This window comes from Python bivittatus, unplaced genomic scaffold (genome assembly GCF_059951505.1).
Source record: "Python bivittatus isolate LINGU-HERP-01145 unplaced genomic scaffold, Pbiv_v1 ctg000850_np1212, whole genome shotgun sequence".
In the NCBI taxonomy this organism is placed as follows: Eukaryota; Metazoa; Chordata; class Lepidosauria; order Squamata; family Pythonidae; genus Python; species Python bivittatus.
The window spans coordinates 35,590,420-35,614,197 of NW_028277112.1; the positions used below are offsets into that span (position 1 = coordinate 35,590,420).

A 23,778-nucleotide genomic window follows, 5' to 3' on the forward strand; every position below is an offset into this window, starting at 1 on the left:
TCAAACTATGGTTCAGGACCCCCATGAGTCACAAGCATCTGGGAAATGACAAATACTTTTTAAACCTGACCAAAGTGGGAGCATGGTCAAAACCTTTGTAGACTTTGCTTCTCATTTTGCTTATGGAAGCACAAAGTGGGTGACTATGCTACCTCAGAGATTCAGATTACTGTAAAATTTAATTATAAAAAGTAAATGCTAAATTTATTTCTTGCTCAACTGTAACCCCAATAAGGCATTTATTTTATTCATGGCAAGGGTGCAGTTGCACACAAGTTAATTTATCATTTTATTTATTTTTCAAATTTATATATGCTGCCCATCTCACTATACAAGTGACTCTAGGTGGCAGATTTTAAGGCATTGTGGTTCTGCAGAATTTGAGAACCCCTTCTTTATGACACTTCTTTTGCAAATAGGGTTCCCAAAGCTAAGAAAGAAGGTATTTCTGCAAAAATACTTTCACTTCCTTAAAGTTAAATTACACTAACAACTATCGTTTTAATACTGTCTAAAATATCAACACTGTAAATATTATTTTTTAAAAAGTATGTCTTTTAAAAGGAAATCAGACCAGTTTACTATAAATAAATTTTATAGTAATAAAGTAGATTAAAATTAATAAAAATAAAACAGCAGCACTGTAAAAATAACCATAACATATGCATTGTAACAGCCAGTTAGAAGGGAAGACAACAAGGACAGCAGAAAAGCCGTTATTAGTCCTTACCAAAAGTCTGTCTGAAAAGTCAGATGTCTTAAATATTCAATGCGGGGGTTAGCTATGGTTCTATTGGAATGGTATTCCGTAGATCACTTGCCAAAATTGAAGAGGTTCTGTTCTTTTTACAGAATTTCTGTACTTCAGCCAGCATGAACATTTGAAATAGTCTCAGATACTAAGCTAAGTGTTGGGGATGAATGCCTAGAGAAGACATTCTGACATGTATCCAGGACCCAATATCCCTATGTTGAGATCATGAAGGAGCAGACAGGGGCTAAATATAACTTGCAGGGAGTAGTATCACAAAATTATTTAATACTCATAGGTCATCCGAAGGACTACATTATTTGATTCTCCTTTAGAAACCACCTCCTTTTAGAATCTTGATTCTCAAGCTATATGGTTGTGTTCACACACACTCCTAACAATTTGAGAGCTACTTCTCGGTGGTAAGGTCCCACTCATTCCATTGAAATATCTGAATACAGGAAGCACATGGATGAGGGTTATCACATCAAGGCCTGGCACATAGTACATTCCATTCATACAATTACCTTATTAACATGCATAATATAGTGATGTGGGATTTCAGCTTCAACATTATTAGCAATATATGTACATGGTTTCTGAATGGTCTTATTTAAAGAGATGCTAAAAACTACCTAGGCACACTCAGCCATACACACTAAGCAAAATTTGGGAAGTGCAGTGAAGTTTTGTGCCTGGAATAAGATATGAAGATTGATTGTTGCAATTTAGCAAGTTATTGAGAAATGTATGAAATGTGAGAAACCTTATTGTATGTTTTGTTGATTTAGAAAAGCTTATGATAAAGTCAGCAGACTTGAATTATGAGATATCTTGCAGAAATATTGAACTGAAGGTTGGTTGATGAATATGATAAGAGTAGTATATGATGGAAGTAAAACATGTATGAGAATAAATGAAACACTTAGTGAATGGTTCAACACAGAATAATGAGTAAGACAAAATATGCAATTCCTTCTTGATTGTTTAATGTATTTTTGCATAAATGTATAAGAAATGCTTGTAATATTAGAGGTAAGTTGATTGGTGACATGAATGTTGCATCTGAATACAGATGATGCTATGCTGCAAATGTTAGATAAATTGTATGGTAAATAAACTAAGACTATGGATCTGAAACTTAATATATCAAAGGCCAAGATAGTTGAGTTTGACAAAGAAAATTGAGTGAACAATTACAATTAATATGTGCATAGAAAAAAAGCACACATTTGGATGAACTGTGTACCTTGGCAGAATGTTTACTAAAGATGAAAAAATGAATGGGAAAACAATTAAGATGGCAAAAAAGTAAGAGCAAGTAGTAAGAGGTTTGTTGTGAGAAGAAATGTCAAAAGAAGTTAAAATGGCTACTGTTCACTTTGTTCTATATAAGTAAGAGTAGGATATGTTAAGAGAAATATAAAAGTTGAATGCAGTAGAAACGGGTTACTTAAGTGTTGTATGCATTATAAACAAATATAGGATAAAGAATGAATGCATGCTGAATGGTGAATCACCAATATGAAAGAAATATTTTGAGGAGTTTTGATCATGAAGAAAGAATGAAGATTGAATTCCAAAACAAATATATGGATGAATGTGTTGAGAGGAAAGTCCTGGATAGATGGAGTTAATAAGATTCTCAAAAAGACAGAGGTAGAAGTTAAAAGAAATAAATGCAATATATGAAGCAATGTATGGACATTGTGGATGTGAGGATGGTCTGCAAGGATAAGAAAAATATGGAGAAGTGTAGTGAATGATATTGGTATAAACCTGATTTCTTTTTCTTTTCTCTTATCTCCTGCCTGTAATTTATTTTGCTCACTGTCTCTTACTCTTTTTCTGCACTTTGCAAAACGTTGCTTAACCCGAAAGAGAATAGCGTGATGGGTATGTACTGTATGTATGCAAAATTTTCTGTGAGCATGTGCATGCAGAGAAATTAAATCTAGGCCAGCAGCCATCTTGAGATCAATTTTATTAAGATTTTCATCAAATTAAAAAGCAGTTTGAAAGCATTTTGAGCTTTTATCCTCCATATTTGTGTATGACAAAAATGCAATTTAAATGAATTTACATCATGTTTTAAAATCATGTCCATACAGAAAAAAGTGGTTTTATTCCATTTTAATTTTGTACTATGTTGTATTAATGTGCTCTGTATGAAATATAGTTTAATCCTTTGTCTTTATCATCATCATCACCATCATCATCACCATTATTGTGATGATGTAGTTAAAGTCAGAAAAGTGTAGATTTTGAATGGTGGCAATGAACATAAAATGAAGTTAGAGAATTTTCCGATATGATCTTTAAAATATTTGAAATTATAGCTTTGCCAAGTGGCAAAAGGCTGTCCAGTTTTCTATTTTATCAAATTCTCTGCAATAAGTATCACACATGATGACCTTTTCAAGTATGAAGGTAAAAAAAGAATAAAACTGAGCAACTATGTAAACTATATACTAGAACTGAATTCTGTTTATATAAAGATCCTATTTCTAACCTTAATTTCATGTTAACAGTTCAGGAATGGTAAGTACTAAAGGCTGTAGGAATAATGCCAAATCTGCATTTTGGATAGATAGCTAAATGTGTAGTTGTATTACTTGAGATTAAATTTTTTAAATGGTTAGTTCTCCATTCTTATTAAATTAAAATCTACTTTTTGAGGAAATTGAAACTACATGTACAGTCTCTTATTTCTGAATTAATATGGGAAACATGCAATGACTTTTCAAATTATTTTAGGCATTGTCTTTTCCTATTAGTACATAACTGGTTTCCATTTCTTCTATAATTAGATTATATAACCTGTTCTGGAAAATTATACTGACTATAAAACTGGAACTTTTTTTTACCTTCTTCCTGTTATATGCTAGCATCAGGTTAAGTTGAAGTTATCAGATTATTTGAAGTAGATTTTCATTTTCCAGGGCAGAGCTGACAGGTTTGAATTAATTCCTTTCCTATCCTGGTAGTCTATGACAGACATGCCACAAACATGGAGAGTGCTGATTTAGTAAATGACAGCCTGCTTTAAATCAGAGTAATCTAGGTAATAAGGCCAGCTAGTTAGTTAGTTACTTTATTTCATTCAATAATCAAATCAAAGTGTGTGCCAGCCAGTATCATTGATCTTGCCAAATAGTATTTGTTGGAAGATGGAAGTGGATGAGGTCTGTAGTTTTACTGTTTGTTCCATTTGGTTGTTGCCAGTCTCTCATTCTGTGTTGTAGGTTGTATTGGCTGACTGACCTACTGTAGCACTTGTTTTATTTTATATGAAAGACTTTTGAGTTAATTCTTCTCTACCTGCTTCAAACAATGAAAGCGTCCTCCCTCACATGGGGCGTCATTATTCCTAACTACTGGTTTTCTTGCCATAAAAACATTTCAATCCATCTACCTAGAGCCATTTCAGTTTTTCCCAGGCTATGCTTTATTTATTTATTTAAAGTATTTTTATAGGGCCCATTCCTTTAATGGGGTCAGGGTGGCTTACAAAAATACAATTAAAATAGCAAATACAATTGACACAAGCCTTAAACATTTATTCAACCATGTAACAATTTTTTTGAAAAAATAAAACAAATTTCGAAATAATTAAAAGGCCTAAGTAAACAAATAGTGTTAAGCCCCATTCTAAGCTCTTAAGTCCAGCAATGCTTTGTTCTGCAATATGGGCCTTAACATGAAGAAAAGAGAATTAATGTCAAATGTATATGTGGCAAGATCCACAAAAGGTGCCTGGTGATGATTAAAGAGTCAGAGGAATACTGTGTGAGAGTAGGTAGGTATATAGGTAGCTCGCTCCTTAGCTTTATATGGCTTTATATACTACTATGAGCTATATGTGGCTTTATACACCATTTGAATTGGGCTTGTAACCAGTAGGAATTAAACAGCCATCTGTCAATAAGTAGGCCCAAACAAATCCCCTGCCACATTCTGTTTTATCTACCTAATACAGACCAGGTTGGCCCCTTAATTTATTATGAGATTATGAACATTATCTTTTTTTTTTAAAGACTCACCTGGCATTCAGTGTAAGTATGCATTAATTATTTATTTATTCAATTTTGATGCCCTCTGAGTCCAACCAACTTATGATGATGTCATCACTGTGCCTCCTTTATATTCACCCCTAGCTCTGCACCATAGCAGCTCAAGACTCCTGTCCTCATACTTCAGGAAGTAACCTCAAATTCTGTGGTAATCTGACTTGCAAACTATGCAGAGGAGACACTGGTAGGAACCATTCTAACTGAATGGGTTTTACCTCCCTTCATAGATCTGCCTCTTTCCTTTCCACCATCTATCCCTCTGTCCCATAATACTGGACTAGGGAAGAAAATAAAACTCAAATGTCCAAGCTTCAATTGCCTTTTTTAAACCATAGAAATGTGATACAAACAAGGCAAACAATAATTCAGAGCAGCAGATTAACAAAAACTAGATACTAAAAGATGGATGTCCTTTATCCTGGATCTCATTTACAATTCTGAAAACCAACCCATAGTGAGCTACATTGCCCTATTAACTCTAGCCTTCTTATTCACAGCCTATATGTTAAATAGGCAGGTTGTACCTGTGTGGCTGTGGCTAGGCTCTCCCCCATCTTCATCCATCCATCACACCAGCAATAACTGAAATAAAAATAACCCTACCAGCTATCCCATTGTTTCACCCAGGGATGGCCCAACTATTTCCATTAATATCCAGACCCAAATAAATAACCATTGTCCTTCTTACTACCCAAAGGAGTAATCCAAATGTGGACATCCTTTTGGTGCCTCCGCCTTCAAGGTCAATCCCAGAGTTTGCTTACTGCATGTTTCAGCCCTGAACTAAATATCCTACCACCTCTTTCAGAAGCTTCCAAGCCAGGTGGCTTTCTTATCCCTGCAGAGTTCTGTTTTTCTCAGTCCATCATATAGATTTAGCCATCAAGTCAGTTTAGACTACTTCCGGTGCAACACCAACTTATTCAGCCTGTGTTCTGAGTCCTTGATTAGACTCAGTTGAAATGGAGTAAGTGATCTCAGCACACACTTAGCATAACAGGCATGGAAAAATTAAATTACACATGAAAACAATTTTAATGGCATTAATCCCTCAGATACAAATGCCATATTTATGTATACAAAATATGTGTAGTAAGGGGGAGATGCCAAAGATTTGGTGCTGTTATAATACTAGTGAGAAAATGTAAACTTTGGTGTTAAAAAAAGATCCCAAAAAGAAATTGACAACCATACTCAAACATTTATTTCATGCAAATGCTCTGTTCTCATGAGAAACAGGTCTAAATCCCATTTAACAGTTTAACTCAAATCATTCCAGGGTTTCCTTAAGCCCAAAATAAGTTCACTGTTTCATAGCAAGGACAAGCTGAAGGGATTAACCTATATTGTAATAAAAATGCAAAGGCCCTTTTAGTTTAAAACAGATGCTGGTTGTGGAAAATATTGGGATTAGAAGGGAATGGTAAGGTGAAAAGTTGTTGCATTCAGTTGTGCTCACAGCCTTGTTGTATGCAGTGATTGCATCTTCCAATGCAGGTTTCATGGAACAGCTCATCCCCAGAAGGGAACTCTGATACAGTGGGGCAAAAAAGTATTTAGTCAGCCACCAATTGTGCAAGTTCTCCCACTTAAAAAGATGAGAGAGGCCTGTAATTTTCATCATAGGTATACCTCAACTATGAGAGACAAAATGGGGAAAAAAATCCAGAAAATCACATTGTCTGATTTTTAAAGAATTTATTTGCAAATCATGGTGGAAAATAAGTATTTGGTCAATATCCAAAGTTCATCTCAATACTTTGTTATATATCCTTTGTTGGTAATGACAGAGGTCAAACGTTTTCTGTAAGTCTTCACAAGGTTTTCACACACTGTTGCTGGTATTTTGGCCCATTCCTCCATGCAGATCTCCTCTAGAGCAATGATGTTTTAGGGCTGTTGCTGGGCAACATGGACTTTCAACTCCTTCCAAAGGTTTTCCATGGGGTTGAGATCTGGAGACTGGCTAGGCCACTCCAGGACCTTGAAATGCTTCTTACGAAGCCACTCCTTCGTTGCCCGGGCAGTGTGCTTGGGATCATTGTCATGCTGAAAGACCCAGCCACGTTTCATCTTCAATGCCCTTGCTGATGGAAGGAGGTGTTCACTCAAAATCTCACGATACATAGCCCCATTCATTCTTTCCTTTACACGGATCAGTCGTCCTGGTCCCTTTGCAGAAAAACAGCCCCAAAGCATGATGTTTCCACCCCCATGCTTCACAGTAGGTATGGTGTTCTTTGGATGCAACTCAGCATTCTCTCTCCTCCAAACACCACAAGTTGAGTTTAGACCAAAACGTTCTACTTTGGTTTCATCTGACCATATGACATTCTCCCAATCCTCTTCTGGATCATCCAGATACTCTCTAGCAAACTTCAGACGGGCCCGGACATGTACTGGCTTAAGCAGGGGGACACATCTGGCATGCAGGATTTGAGTCCCTGGCGGCGTAGTGTGTTACTGATGGTAGCCTTTGTTACTTTGGTCCCAGCTCTCTGCAGGTCATTCACTAGGTCCCCCCGTGTGGTTCTGGGATTTTTGCTCACCGTTCTTGTGATCATTTTGACCCCACGGGGTGAGATCTTGCATGGAGTCCCAGATCGAGGGAGATTATCAATGGTCTTGTATGTCTTCCATTTTCTAATTATTGCTGCCACAGTTGATTTCTTCACACCAAGCTGCTTGCCTATTGCAGATTCGGTCTTCCCAGCCTGGTGCAGGTCTACAATTTTGTTTCTGGTGTCCTTCTACAGCTCTTTGGTCTTGGCCATAGTGGAGTTTGGAGTGTGACTCTTTGAGGTTGTGGACAGGTGTCTTTTATACTGATAACAAGGTCAAACAGGTGCCATTACTACAGATAACGAGTGGAGGACATAGGAGCCTCTTAAAGAAGTAGTTACAGGTCTGTGAGAGCCAGACATCTTGCTTGTTTGTAGGTGACCAAATACTTATTTTCCACCATGATTTGCAAATAAATTCTTTAAAAATCAGACAATGTGATTTTCTGGATTTTTTTCCTCATTTTGTCTCTCATAGTTGAGGTATACCCATGATGAAAATTACAGGCCTCTCTCATCTTTTTAAGTGGGAGAACATGCACAATTGGTAGCTGACTAAATACTTTTTTGCCCCACTGTATCTCTTTGGATCAGGTTGCACCTTTGGCTAAGCATCAGAGGATTTTAGGAGTTAAGCTGAGCAATGTGGATAGCGTAACTCCAATTAACATAAACGGAGCAGTTGATACAAGGCATGGGAAAATAGATACAAGGGGCTACATAAAATATGCAGGATAACAGAGTGATCTTGGGTTAGAACAGCTAATAGTGTTAAAATGGTTTTTGGAGCCATAAATAAAATGAACATTGTCTTTAACTCGCTTTGAATTGGATGCAATTTTAGTTTATTTAGATGTACAAAAATCAGTCTAAATCTAATTCAGTGTGAACAGTCTTACAATTGATGTTCAAGGGAAAATACTGGATTAAAATCAGATTGCCAAAGGTGATCTTGAGATTATGAACATGAACTTTTTTTTAAAAGACCCACCTGGCATTCAACGTAAGTATGTATTGTTGATTTCTTGAAGAAATTAATAAATGTGATCATAGAACTCATTGGATCTGTTGCTCTTTCGCAGCCCAAGGTACTTTAGAGGATTGTTGCCACAGGGGTAGAATTAGGGAAGACTCCCATGTACGGTGTCTTGAGTTCTAAGAGTTTAGGCTTATATTCATTTATATCAGTTCTTTACATTGAAAAATACACCTCATTTCAGTTCACCCACATAAAAGCTTAAAATAGTCAAATAACACTGGACTCTAAATGGAATTTTATAATTTTAGAATGAAAGACTGTAAGAAAAATTAGTCTTTGTAGCAAATTTACTTAGAGAACACTTCAGTCTAGATCTGCTAACTTTGAAGCTAAAATACTTAACTTGACAGACTACCATTAGATACAAATTTGTCTGGATAAGGCAATGTAATTTATATTCAATTTATGTTAATGTTATATGTCATTTGTTGTAATTTATACTATTTGCATACTGCTGTTTATGCAAATTGATGCAAATTATATGATTTGCATGATTTGTATATTGGCATCATTACACAAATTATGTATGTTGATACAAATGATGTAATTTATAGTTTGACCATATTAGGAGTAATGAACACCACTTCCCCCAGTTAGTCTAGTCAATCAAGCTGTCTTGCATACTTTAATGCATTTTGTCATTTGTGACATCTATGTAGCATTGATTAATACTGTATCTTGAGAAATGGAATCATGTGATAACCAGTATTTCTCATCAATCCACTATCATACATATTTTCTCATCATTTACTGCCATCAATAACCTATTAATAGATGTTAGATCATGATGCATCCTTCTACAAACACACATTATAAGTGTGTCTGATAATGCAAGTATTTACTATGGAATATAGTACTGTACCATGGGATAACTGAAGATTTTCATTTCAGGTTCTCAAAATGCAAATTTTTATTTTTAAAAACTTGAGTTTTGTACTAAAATGAGTAATGGTAACAAGTTATATTTAACTTGCTGAACTATAAAGGAAGTTCCTTTCACTTAAACTTAATATAAATCAGTTAATGATTAAATTGCAAGCAGTTGTTTCTGTAATTGTCCATGTTTTGGCTGTAGTTTTATCTCCTTGAACTATAAGTTTGAGAATCTAAAAGTGCTATTTTACAGGTATCCAGCTGCCGAAGGAAGATGATATTTCTACCCCTGTGATATCAAGCTCTCCTACTAAAGAAACAGATGATGGTTCAGATCTTTCAATTGAAGAGAGTGAGAAAATCAAAGAGGAACCTTTAACAATTTCAGAACTGATGTACAATCCAAGTACCAGCTTGCTCCCCACTCCTGTTAATGATGAGGAGATAGACCTTCTCTTTCAAACTTCTCCAAGGGCAGAAAATGGGAAAGAAGATACAGATTCATTTGAGGAACTGGAGGTAGATGAAAATGCATTTTTGGTTGCAGAGGAGGAAGAATTGAAGGAAGCTCGAAAAGCACTTAGGTGGAGCTATGACTTTTTGATGGGTAACTTGAAGATAAATGCTGTTCTGAAGAGTTTTTCCAGACTTCTTTTTGTTGGGCTTGGGATATTGCTTGTGGTTTTCCCTCTACTACTTGTCCTTCTGGAATCAGACCTTGACATCTCCTTCCTCCATGAAATCCGCCAGACACCAGAGTTTCAGCAGTTTCACATTGAATATTACTGTCCTCTCAGACAGTGGATAGCCTGCAAAGTAGACTTCATTAGCCATTTGTTTGGCAGCTCTTAAACATTAAAAATACGTGCAAAACTAAGGGCTATATTCAAAACTAGTGAATTTTAGTCAGTATTTAGGTGCTCATAAACATCCTGCAGGTTATCCTTGATTAGTTCTTTATTTTGATAGACAATAACTTCAAAATCCTTACATTTACTTTTCATAATTGAATAATTGATATAGATGTAGTAGTGGCCTTTAAATAACCAAAAAGTAGTATTTGTTTTTATTTGTTTTCCTGTTTTTATCAGTAATTCAACTGAACTGAAAGCTATCATTTCTATCATATCAAGCCATGTTGTCCTAATTTTAATCATTAACAACAAATGGAAGAGGATGCTTTTGAATATATTCCTTAGTGAAACAATATCTAGTAACCAATGCCTATATAAGCAAACACTGATTGCTCGGGTATTATTGTTGTTGTTGTTATTATTATTATTATTATTATTATTATTATTATTATTATTTTGTTTGATTTTTTTCATTTAAAAATATTTTTATGTCTTTACAAATTTTGGTAAATTTTTAGCAAATGCAATTTCTGAAGATATTTAAGTGTACAGATGAATATGTGCACAAGGACATATCATGGATTTTTAAAGCATTTTAGCATTTTTTAAAAAGAAGAATAGTATTCTTCAGGATCTGCACAAGATGATGAATAATTGAGGTGGAAAATAGGCACGTCTGTTAGATGGAAGTGAAAGACTAATTTTTCAAATATCAAGTTTCAGAGGAACTACACATTAGGAAAAAATAGTGTAGCCATGATTTGCAGGTGAGTTTCAGGGGAGGAGAAAATACTTAGTTCTTCTTTATACACTGTTTTCTGTATGCACAATCAGCTTGGAAGGGTATTTGCAGAAAAGAATCAGTGGATACAGAAATGGTTAAGCATTTTCTCCTGTCTGTTGAGCCAGTCCTGCATATTCCCCATGTCTCTGTATTAATATTAACTGGCAGATACATGGTCAGTATAATGTGTAGTTCTACGTTAGCTGTTCTGAAACTAAAGAGTGGGACATAATTTTCTCAAGATGGCAATTTGGATTTTCCTGTGATGCACTCATGAAAGTTCTTTGCAAAGTAGCACAAGTATAGTTTTTCAGGAGATTTAGAGATTTTGAATTAACAATACATGATTGTAAGTTACATAGAAATTGTGATTTTTTTAAAAAAAGGTAAAGCTAGACCTACTGAAATAAATAACAGTTTTAAAAATTCACCTGTCTCCAAAGATAGAGGAAGTTTCTGTGAAAAACGTACTGCCCCCAGAATTTCAAACATCTGAAAAAAGTTAGTTTCTAATTATATTCATTATTTTTCATCATCATAAATCCCAGACTCACAATTTCATGCATTATTTCTTAAGCATGCTTTCTTCCTTAATGTAATTAACAATGGATGCACATTATTTATTTATAAAAGTGTCCTTTTGACAGTGGTGTGTTGTTATCTTTGTTGTCTTGATGGAGATTTTGTGCCTGTGTAACTCCAAGCTTTTTTAAAAGGCTGTCACTAAAATCTTGTTTATTTAGAGAAGATCAACATGTCCACATGCCCAATTTTCAAATGAAAGGAGGTATAAGCAGAAAAACAACTGAATATCATATTCGCCAATCTGGATTTCCTGACACAAAATTCACTCTTCCCCTTTCCTAACTATATCAGTGATAGGATATTTACACACAGTCCTACACTTGTGTCCTTAGAAATATGTTCAATTTACATCCTACTTCCAGATTAATGGGTATAAGATTACAGCCTTTTGTTTCAAGGAAGCTCCCAAAACATGTCTTATTCTATTAATGGTTTTAGAATTGCTATCTATTATTACAAAATAATAAATATTAATTTCTAAATAATTCATCAAGTATATGTATAAAGTACTTAAAGTATATTTTAAACTTAAGAACTTTTAAAATATTTTTTTTTACATTATCCTGTTAAAAATATTGCAACAAACCTAACCAGTAATACATATACCTTTTAATATATAAACCTTTCTAACTAACTCCCATGTAATTCCCATGTGCTTAATTATGCATTGGATTGTGTATACAATTTGCACAAAGAAGATGTAGTATGTACTGTAGAAAAAATTATGAACTCCTGATTTAGAATGGTTTATGTTTTGGAGTTCTCACAGTTGTCAGGTGCAACTAACTGGATCAGGGCACAAGCTTTGAACCGGATTCCCTTTTTTATATAATTGGCTAGTTGAAAAACCTGGGTAATTTCCCTTGCATGTCCTACATCATCTAAAAAGTAAATATAAAATACTCATACTTTTTTAGAGTAACTCTTTTCAATCATAAGTAAATATATGAAATGTTTTTGTATATCTCAAAAGTGACTGAAACCATGTACAATTTTATCTTCAAGCTATTTTAAAGCTCTTCCTTTCCTAAATTATTTCATTGCAAAAAAAAAAAATCTATTATTTGGTGCATATTTAATCCTTTTTGCAACTTTGAGCTGAATCAAGAACCCAATCAGGAGGCATCTATTGTTGTTTTCCAAAACCAAAATAACAGTAATCTTAGAGATACATAGTTATAAAAGTAGATTATTATAGATATTGCAAATATTATAATAGCAATAAATCCAAACTCTTGTCTTGGTCCTCTAGGTATTTATAAAATACCAAGCTTTTTAATTATAGTTCCTGGATTCTAAAATGTAGTCTCGTCCATGTCCTATTGCTCCAGAATCATTAGAAGCCTTTGTTAGTATTAGTTAATTTGATCTGGGAAATGTTGAATTGCTTGAGGAACAAATTACCTCAGAGAATAAACTGTGCAATAAGGATATGCATAGAATGAAAGGCACGTGCATGTACATGAAAGGATAGAGATGTATCAATTGAATTGTGAGGGCTCTTTTCTAGATTACACATAGAAATGAGAAAAGACTGAAGAATATGTACATAAACCAGACCAGTTTTGTCTCCAGAACTGGAAATATCAGAGCTGGGATATGAAGAGTTCGTAGGTGCAGTATTGTGTATTTCTGTTTGTGCTTGGACTATATTGTAGAACATTCTGTACTTGACATATATTTTGTGATTTGTTTAATATTTATAAACACAAACTCTGAGAAGAATTAAATAGGGATTATTTCTCTGAAATGCAAATGGACAAGAATTCCGGGCGGGGGTAGGGCGGGAAATGTACCTGTAAACTTGAGCCTTATCTTTGTAAAGTGAATTTAACATTTCTATGTCAACATCTTGATTGTTTTATATGTTAATGTAATGATAGAACTCCCTAATAAAAATCTACTGAAAAAAGCCACTCCGGGCTGATAGGCTCATTGTGTAAATAGTTAATTGCCTAAGATGAAGAACTTGAATAGATTTGATTCATAGGTATCAGATTTATTTATTAATTCAATTCAGTTTTTTAGCCATTGTTGGAGGGATTGGAGTTTTTTCCTTTTTTGTTATTGTGAGCCACCCAGAGTCACCTGTTGGGGGAGATGGGCTGCATACAAGTTTAACAATCAATCAATCAATCAATCAATCAATCAATCAATCTGATACCTATGAATCAAATCTATTCAAGTTCCAGACTTTCATTCAAGAGTTCAAAGTGATAGATAGATAGATAGATAGATAGATAGATAGATAGATAGATAGATAGATAGATAGTCCTCGCTTAATGCCCACTCATTCAGCGACCGTTCAAAGTTATGCTGGTCCTGAAAAAGGAGACTTATGACCATTCCTTGAAGTTGCAGCCCTCACAGTGCCCCTGCAATCACATGATTGCGATTTGGCGCTTGGCAACTGCCGCACATTTACAACAGTTGCAGTGTCCCGCAGTCATGTGATGTCATGCTTAATGACCCATAGTGAATCACTTAACAACTGCAGCCAGAACTGATGAACTGATGTTGTAAGTCAGATGCAGTCATGTGACATTTCACTTTATGATTGCATCACTTAGCATTGGAGTTGCCATTCCCAGTTGTGGTCGGTAAGTGAGGACTACCTGTATAACACTATTGCCTATTTTTATCTCCATAACAATGAGCCTATGATGAAGTTTGGACTGAGAGATACTGACTGGTCCAAGATAATCCAGTGAGATTCCAATGCTGGAATCCATTAGAACTAGGTAGACTTGAAGCTGGTTCTCTCCAGCCTTGCTTGACATTTTAAACATACCATATTGGAATTAATGATACAGTCTAAACATCTGATGTACTCATGAGAATCTGCAAGGGGGCAACTGATATCACCTGTGTTGTAATGGTTTTGTGGTTGATACATATCACAGTTATATAATTGTGACATGATGACACAGATGACATGATTTCACATGTGACATTATCATAGCTTGTACTGGAGACTGAAGAATATACTAGCATCCTGTTCAAAAGATAAGTTAGTCTTCTCCAGCCTAGTATTTTCCAGGACAACAATGCAAGTATTCCAAGCCAACTGATTGGCAATCCAATTCATTTGGAAGGCATAAGTTGAGGAAAGTTGAGGCAAAAAACCACTAGTGGTAACAGCAGATTATCAGAAGCAAATGATGCTGATTAAGAATAATATTTATATACTACTCTCAAGCTAACAGTCATAAAGCAGTTTATAATAAACACTAACAGCACATTAAAACAGTGTAATTAAACATTTATAGTAATCAAAAGCAAACATACTGAGGAAATCAAAGGTCTGGTTAAAGAGATTTCTTTTTAATAGTTTACAAAACTGAAACACAAAAAAATTTACCCACCTTCAAAAAGAGGCAGTTTCACAGTAAGAGTAGACTTAGTAAATACCTGCCAAATATCACCATTGGTAGCCCACCACATACCTTACAGAAAGAGATACCAGAAATATTTAGAGTGTGAATGTGACAAATCTGCAGATGAAAAATAAAACTTGTGACATGCTTTTCAGAAAATGTATGCTTCATAAGTTATTCAAAGAATTCATGATTGAATTAGTTCTCCCAAGATTTCAAAACTTTTAAGAAAGAAAGAAAAAAAAAAGGAATAGCAAATGCTGTTTGATTGATAATGCAAAAAGTTTCCATCTGGAAATATTCCTAATTAGCAACAATCCTCATCTAGCACCACATAACACTGGGAAACTGCTGTTGAACTGGACCACAGTCCTGATGGTCCAATCCATATATTAATATCCCAAGATATGAAGTTCCTAAAAGCCCATCTTATGTGACAATAACATTCTTTTCTTGAAGGAGGCACAACTTTATCTATGTAGACAACTTCTAATACAATACAAAATACTTTAATAACCAAGTATAAAATATATACAAGGAATTTGTCTTCAGTGACGAACAGCAAGATCAACAGTGTGTTTGGATAGCAACAGAAAAATAATAAACAATAACACTACACAGTAAAATAACTCTTTCAAAGGAAGAAGCCAGTGTCCAGCACATAATAGGCAAAAAATTCTCCACCCCTAGAAAATTAAACCAGCCTTAAATTGGTTGCCCTATTGCTGATATCTGTTCCATATTTATTTCCTCTGATCTTAGTCAATGTAGCCACCTGACTTCTCTCACAGGTAATGGATGGTATAGCCTAACAGATTTTACACACTTTAAGATTGCCCCTGGAGAGTGTTTAAATAAAAGGGGAAATACTATTTTAACAACCATATAGCTGAAGATGGGTTAGGGATGTCTCATTCATGGCCTGGGGCTGAGATGAAGATAATGTGTTGGTAACATTGTTTTCACAGAACTGACTGAATCTCAGCCTTACACATATGGGTGACCATACATTTGTCTCAAGAGTGGATGTTAAGTGATCTGAAGATGGAGGAGATTTCCATCATCTGTTGCCATAATCAGATCATGCCCTGATCAGTTGCAATTGTTAGCTACCCGTGGTATCCATGGGGCTAGGGACCTATTTGGATGGTCTGCTCCAAGTGCCTAATGAATCCAGCTGGGTTCTTGGGGAATTTCCCAGGTATTTGGCAGGCAGTTCTGTGCAGTGCCTGGTGAACAACAGGCAATGGGAGGCAAACTGGGTGTTGAACAGTAGTGCTCCTGAATGGCCTATTTCTGGAGGCTAATCCCAGCTAGTGTATTGGTTTACTGAGGACCTTCAAGATATGAAGCACCAGGACTGGTGCCTAGAGCACCAGTGGAAGAGGGCAAGAAGCGAATCAACTGAGCATGGATATGTGCCCATGTTCAGGCCTACATCATGGTGATAAAGGAGATGAAACTTTTTCTCTCTTATTACATCAGCAAGTTGTTCAGTTGTTTAGGGTGACCAACTTCCTATTATGGAGGAGTCAACATAAATATCTCCCATTTGACCACTCTGACCAGCATTTTGCTGGTAAAGTAGCTCAGATTTGCCATAGTCTTGACTCCACATCATCAAAGTTCTTGGCAGAGACTAGGTCACTATTTTGCCATATTATCTGGGACTCCATTCAGTCTGTGAACTCTGCTACCTGTTCTTTGGTCACCTGCCCTTTCTGGTTATTGCAAGGAAAACATGGAGAGGTAACCACTTGGATCTGGGAGATTGTCAATACGTCTCTGTGGGCAGGGGAGTGATTAATATGAGTGAGCTCTATCTTTGACTAGTGCTGCATGCTGACAGTAATGTCAGACGGTAATGACAGAAAGTAATGAAAACAATTAAAGGCTCAGGCACATAAAGTCCTTATCAGCAGAAGCAGTGCAAACATGAAATGTACTCATGGGTGACAGAATGAGCAATGCATAGCTGGCAGCTCCCAACTCTTTCTCTCTTTTTGGTTAAATCTGTGCAACATGAGGATAGTACTAATTGAGAGAGCACTAATTTTCTAAATACAAGTCTAGCACTAAAATCACTTGATGTTAGGCCTTTGAGGTAGTTCAGGCCAGGAAACAGATACTATAAGAAATACTCTGTTTTATCAATAGAGGCTAGAATTACAGAATCTTGAAGGCCTAACAGCATTCCTGCTTCTCTCCCTCTTATACCAAAGAGAATGAAGACAAGATAATTTTCAGTTTCTTTCTCACACTGTTTAGGTTTCCCAGAATATCATGTTTTACTAATGTTGCGGCATACCTTCGCCAATGTCTTCTCTACATTTGATCTGGATTAAAAAAAAAAAAGTCTAATGCTTTCTCCAAACAGTGCTAAAACCATGCATTTACAGCGCTCATGTGGGACCTGTCAAGTAGTCAGAAAGCACCGGTCAGCATTTTGTAGACAGATGCCTCTGCAGACGTCTGGCATCCAGTGATTCCTGCAACTCAAGTCCAGATGACTACAGAGGGCAATTCCCAGTGAACCAAGACAATTGGGCACAGCTGCAGCAGCACGAAAAAGTCAGTAGGAACTAGACATCCTATACCTGACTGTGCCATCAATCACACCATCAGCGATATGAGCTGTATGGTGTCCATGGCAAAAGTTATGTTGGGAGAAGAAGGAAAATACTACTGTATTTTAAATCTGGAACAGCTAAAGACAACTTTAGCTCGAAACAAAGGAAATGCCATGTTATGGAACAAATGTTTGAGCCCCATTAGGAGGGCATGAGAATGAAGTGTTTTAGTTTTGCTTGTGAGATTCTTCTATCTGAGATGACAGGGAACAGTAGTGTCTTTAGGAGCAGGCTGATCAAGCAACTGTCCAGGGTCCCCACACTTCAACCTCCCATTTTGGCCTAATCGTAGTAAACAAAAAAGGAAACCTAGGGTGACCACTTTGCTGATCTTTTCCTCTTAGCCAGGCAGCCAAATGCACCTGGCTTATATATATTTTATATAGCCGGGCATCTGGCACTATATTTATCGGATGACAGTTGATACAGCTTATTTTTAATCAGTAAAACCTCAAATGATTCCCCCCCCCCCGAATCTCCAGATGGCATCGTGTCATTATCATTTTGGGGCAGCAACAGTCAACTCAGGGCAACAAGAGAATCAGGGAGAAACAAGCAGCTGGTGCCTTAGATAATGTATTAATATAATTGGTTAGAATAAAGGCAGATATATCAGGACTTGTAATCTGCTGGTGAATTATATATATAAAAAATCTTCCACGGGGGTCTCCAATCGCGCTCTTCTCTAGGGCTCCCAAACTCTAAGCTAAGCTGCAGGAAACCTTCGGTGCGCAAACGGCGCGTGTTCCGCCATTCAGAGCCTGGCTCGCGCAACCAGCTTTCCGTGAGGAGCGTGAGGGAGAACGAAGTGCAATCGCTTCAGAACTTTCTCGCGGACAGAAAAAGGCCGTCTGTTTATCTGAATCCCACAGTGCCCCTTAGTGGAATTGTGTGCTCATGCAAGAAAATGTTTGCGTGTACCTAGAGCAAATAAAAGTTTCCAGGACTTGAAAAGGATAAGGGGATGCACGCGGCAGTCGAATACCTTTTTAAAGGCACACTCAACATTCATTTGATACACGTATCACTGTCATTGGTTAGGATAAAGTGAGATATATCAGGACTGGTAATCTGGTGATGAATTACAAAAATCAGTCTAGCTAACTCAGCAGACTCAGTGCTGGATTTCTTGGGGCTGCGTTCGAAGGAGGAAGAGGACGACGGAAAAGGTGGGCGGTGACGACTTAATGAAAAATACATAGGAAGGAGAGCCGTTCAGGTTCCCTCAGCGACGGGGAATTGAAGCAGCATCCCCACCCTTCCCCTCAGCAGCTGGCTCCACCCTCGGCGGTTGTCACGGGGATGGCGGAGTACACATTTCCCAGGATTGACGTTAGAGAGAACTTCCCACCGGGTCCTTCCAGGCTCTTGGTGCGACTTGTACCTCTTCTTTACCTCCTTCTCCCAAATGAGAGACGTCGACCCAGCCTGTAGTCTACTTGAGGGCTCCGCGGAAACGGCAACCAATCCGCGCAAGCATTGTTTTTCCCGCTGCAGCGCAGGGAAGGCGCGCAGTTTCCTTGCTACGGGGCCGTTTAAGAGTTTGGATACTATCAATGGAGGAGGTGGGTTTTACTGTTGGCTAGCTCAGGTTCGTGGTTGGAGATTGCTTGTTGAGGTTGTCAGGCCGAAATCCGAAGTAGATTGCCAAATGTCTCTCCTCCTTTAAAAGTCCTATAGAAACAGCATTCCGGAGAGGCGTCTCAACCCTTGTCCCTCCATTTTTTCTGGTAAATTAGAAGGAACTTGCATGTCATAAGAATGCTGTCTTATTACAGCCTCTGTTTCTGTGAGAAATAAGACTTGGGTATTTCATAAGATAATTTTAAAATTACTTCTCTCTCATGTAGACTGGAGACTTAAAATCAGCAAGGTTATAGTTAGCCTGTTGTATGTTCTGTCCTGAACCAATAATTATAGTTACAAAACCTACTAGTTGCTCAGGTCAAGATCCTGCTCTCAGGAACACTCACGCACACATCCTGAATGCTTCATTCTCCAACACTATCAGCCTCTCTGAGACCTGGCACAGAACCATAGGGCAGAAAATGTGCTATCCCACTGCTTATCCCTATCCTGCCTTTATAGCTGCTGGCAGGAGCACCAAGGAGGGCAAGGAGTGAAACATGTACCATGATATAAATGCCATCTCCTGCATACTAGTGTCAGATGTCTGGGTAGATGTATGTAAGTGTAACACTCGCATCATGGAATCACCCGCTTGTTGTCATTTTTGTGTCATTATGGCTTGCTCAGATACCACTGGTTCTGGCTTGTTGCTGAATGGTGGGGACCTGATTTCATGTGTGACAACAGGGTGTTCTTTTGATTCAGTCACATGTGCCGCACCAAACAAATTGGTTAAGCTTTAATCACACAGGTGTGATTGACATTTCCACTTTATTCACTCTCCTGGAGATTCCCCTAGCTGGACTATTCTTCTCTTAATCCTTGGTTGGAGTGGCTATTGCTTAGTCATTTATTATGCCTCTTTTTAAATTGTTTTAAAAACAATTTAAAATGTATGTTGTATTGTGCTTTGTAGCAGCAATTTTGTGACTGGGTATTAGGTTTAGACACCATCAGTGCTCCACACTTACCTTGTTGACTAAATTATTATGAATGGTTTTGGAGATCAGACATCAGTTTGCTCTTAGGCAAGTTCCCCCATCCCACTTCTCAGAAATACATGACTGGCCACATCCATTTGCATTATTTTGTAAGAGCTTCCAAGATACTTATTACTCCATATGTATCCATTGGTTTAGAAAGATGGAGCTGATTGTTTTATGTAGAGAATATGAGGATTTGTGATGCTTTGTAGAGATTTATCTATAGTAGTATATTTTTTGCCACTTTAACTTCTGTTAGGTGCAGCCTCAGTTGTTTGAACTGAACATAATTATGTGAGTCTGTGCCTGTTGTGAATGGGCAAATAAGCCCTTCACCCCATATTCATGGGCTTCATAGCCATGTAATCTGCAGCATCTGGAGGTATTGTGAAAATGATAAAATTTGCATCCTGACATTATAACAAAAGCTGTGCCCCTTAGGTATTTATGTGCAATGTCACAACACAAGTACAAAATGAGTGGAGTTTGCATCACAGTGTGACATGTTTTGCCATGTGCCTTTCTCGCAGATGCTGACCAGTGTAAATGACAGACATTCAGTGTCAGTCTGAGTATCTGCCAACATTGATGTGACTTGTACTTTGTCATATACAGAGTCAAATCCTCAAGTTCTTCTCTCCTAGGAAGAGATAATTATTTATCTTTGGGTGAGATGGCAGGAAACTCTTCTGTGGGAGAAAAACAGGTATGCCATTTTGTGCATGAAGGGAAGTGAAAGGCTGAAATTATTTTTCTTCAGCTGCAGAATTTAGCTTGGAACTTCCAGATAACCAAAAAGTAAGTCCAAATAAAGCTGAATCGAAAAGGTATTATGCAAGTTCAACTGTTGTATATTTGATGCCTCTTGAGAGCTCTGAGCAGCAATTCAGCTTGTAATCTATGGTGAGCTTATCTTTTCCTTTATAGCTTTTTATAGCAGATTCCTTTAAGCACCGTTTATGGTTTTAGCAGCACTATTTTCTTTTTTTAAATTTAAAATTTCCTCCAACATATGACTACTTAAAGTAAGAAATCTTTGCATATTATTTTTTCCTCTTCTTAATAAAGTATGATTTTAATTATAATTTGTCATATCAATCTAAATTCCAAGAGAGGGGCCTGTTTTCCCCAGTCATTTAAAGTTCAAATAGTCAGAAAGTGGGGTTAGAGATTTTAATTCATTATTTTCATTTTTTTCCCCCTTATTTGCTGGTAAGGCATCTAGGCTGTGAGATTTCTTTCTGTCTCACATATCAGGGGTAGGGGGAGGATGCCAGGCGAAAGCATCTTTTGGAAGGGAGATGGTAGTCACAATAACCAGGAAGCAGCTACACTAAAGTAACAAGGCAGGCCAGGGTGTGTAAACTCAAAGGGTTTATGGGAGACAAGATTTGAGACTTCTAACCTTTAACCCCTGAGGCTCAGCAGTAGTTTTCATCTTCACCTAAAACAGCTTTAATCGGCACCTGTTTTTTTATTTCTACAGATGGAATATCTGTCTCAGAAGGTATTAAACCCATCTGTTGCTGAGACTGTTCATGAAATCTCTGTATCATGTACTCATGTAACTTGCTATGGAAATATAGTGCCTTACTCAACTGATGATAACAGCAACCCTAATTCCATACAGTCCAGAAGTTGTTCATTGCATTCTACAGCTGATGCTAAGATGGGCTTTGAAGAACCTAGCAAAACAGTAAATGGAGAAAAGCATTCAAGCATTTGGAGGCTCTCTGAAGTGACCTGTCAAAGAAAGGAAGAAACAGCAAGAGCTACAACTGGACCAGCAGAAAGCAAATGCTTAAGGAATACATATATTTCAGGATTAAATAATGAACTACATAGAGAATGTATCGTCCCTGAGACTCAAAAACTCAAAGATGTTGTAAACTGGACAGAATTGTTTCTTGATCAGTCTCCCGTTGGGGATAGCATACAGGAAAGTAGACAGTCTGTCTTGGATCATTGCATACTAAAAAAGATGGTTCAAAATAGCAGGGGCAAAGCTAGCATAAATAAAAGGCCTGACACTTTTGATCTGAAGCTATTACATGCCAATATTTTAAGCAGTTCTGTAATCTTTGAAAATAGTTCAGAGAATTTTGAACAAGAAACTCCTGGGACCTTGGTAAATAATAATACTTTATGTCCTCCCAGCATAATTTTAAATTCTGTCCAGGCAGCTAAGCATGGAAATGAAAGACCAGATATTATAATTTCCACCAAGATTTGGGAGGAATGTATAGTAAATAATTCCAAGCATAGCACTACAAGAGAAACCAATTTGCAGAACATTCATCTTGCATCCAACAGAGATGATTCATGTATTCCTCTAAGGGATTTGCATAAAAATGAAAGCTATTTTTGGGCTCCTCTCAGTGACAGTTCAGATGAAGAGTGGACAGATACAAAGAAAAATAATTTAAAGTGGCCAACTGTAGACAGCAAAAAACACAAAAACCTTGCTGACAGTGCTAATTTTGACAATCCAGCTAATATGAAATATTTCAGTTTATCAATGCCAGAAGACAAATTTGCCTTAAAAATAATGCCTGACAGTTGTGAAAAGTGGAATCCAGGAACAGGGATCTTGGAGATTCAAGAATATAAGTGCAAGAATTTTACACAGACCCCAAAACATGAAGACTTCAGTGGAACACAGAATGCCATAAAAAGCAACTGTGAAGAGACTAAAAATGGAAATATCGATTTTCATTCCAAGTCTATAATGAAAAAGGATATGTTGAGGGATCACATGTCAGATATTCAACCTCTAAAGAGATCCTCAAACCAGAGAAATGAACCTAAATTAGAACAAATGCTGATGGACAAAATCTTTAAAGGGAGGAAAAATACTAGAGAACAGGAAGTTAGTTTTAACAAAACTAGTTGCAATAGAGACCAAAAAGAAGCAGAATTAATATCTCCATTGGAATATCCAGTTATGCAAATTAAGAGCAGCTCTGTGAGTTCATTACTGAAGCCTTCAGAAAATAATATTGATAAAATGGGCTCAGACTCTTTGAATCTCAGTCATAAAAACACAAATAAGAGCAACAGTGACTATGTTTTGCTAGTTGGGCTGCCCCAGATCAGTGATGACAAGGTAGCACATAAGCTCTCCAAATATGAGCCAGGCTCTATAAATGATAATATTTCTGTAACTGGTCTCAAATCAGCAGATGGTGCTGAAGAGTTCCTCATTACAACAGTTAAAGGAGATGGTCATGAGAAGCTACTTTGCAACAATACATTCCCATTAGATTTCAGCCACAGTGATAGTGTTTTGGCTAAATATTATTTTTATTTGAACTATCTCAATAAGTCCAAAAGATTCCAGAGTGAAAATGCCAGTCATTTGTTTTTTTGTCAAGAACATGAATTTTTCAAGGAAGCATATCATACTGGACCCTATTATTGTAAGAATGATAGCATGTACGAGGAGCAGATTGATGAAAATATGAATAATCTGGGAATTTCTGAAGGCAATAAAAGGACTCAGATTATCAAACAGCAAAATCATTTTGAAGAACAAGTGTTGAAGCCTCTGTTTGCAAGTAGCAGCCCCACAGAAAGACAAATGGGGAGAACAGGCAGTTTGAAAGGTAAAACTGGACTGTTGTTTTCTAGTTAGTGAGA

The 23,778-nt window shown here is 36.8% G+C and overlaps 2 protein-coding genes across 3 annotated transcripts in view; both read left to right on the forward strand.

Annotated features, from left to right (window-relative positions):
- Window positions 1–13,429, forward strand: part of FRMD3 (FERM domain containing 3) — a 98,843-nt gene extending 85,414 nt beyond the window's left edge. For both annotated transcript variants that reach the window (XM_088130048.1, XM_025164894.2), the window contains one exon: window positions 9,551–13,429. In XM_088130048.1, coding sequence (XP_087986174.1) covers window positions 9,551–10,149 — 599 coding nt within the window. In that variant the 3' untranslated portion in view covers window positions 10,150–13,429. The remainder of the gene's footprint in view (window positions 1–9,550) is intronic.
- Window positions 13,430–18,829: 5,400 nt separating this feature from the next.
- The window catches only part of LOC112540329 (uncharacterized), a 63,713-nt gene continuing 58,764 nt past the window's right edge, over window positions 18,830–23,778 (forward strand). Inside the window, 3 exon segments of the mRNA XM_025164891.2 lie at window positions 18,830–18,859; window positions 18,943–19,092; window positions 21,626–23,744. Of these exon segments, the coding sequence (XP_025020659.2) occupies window positions 18,830–18,859; window positions 18,943–19,092; window positions 21,626–23,744 (2,299 nt within the window).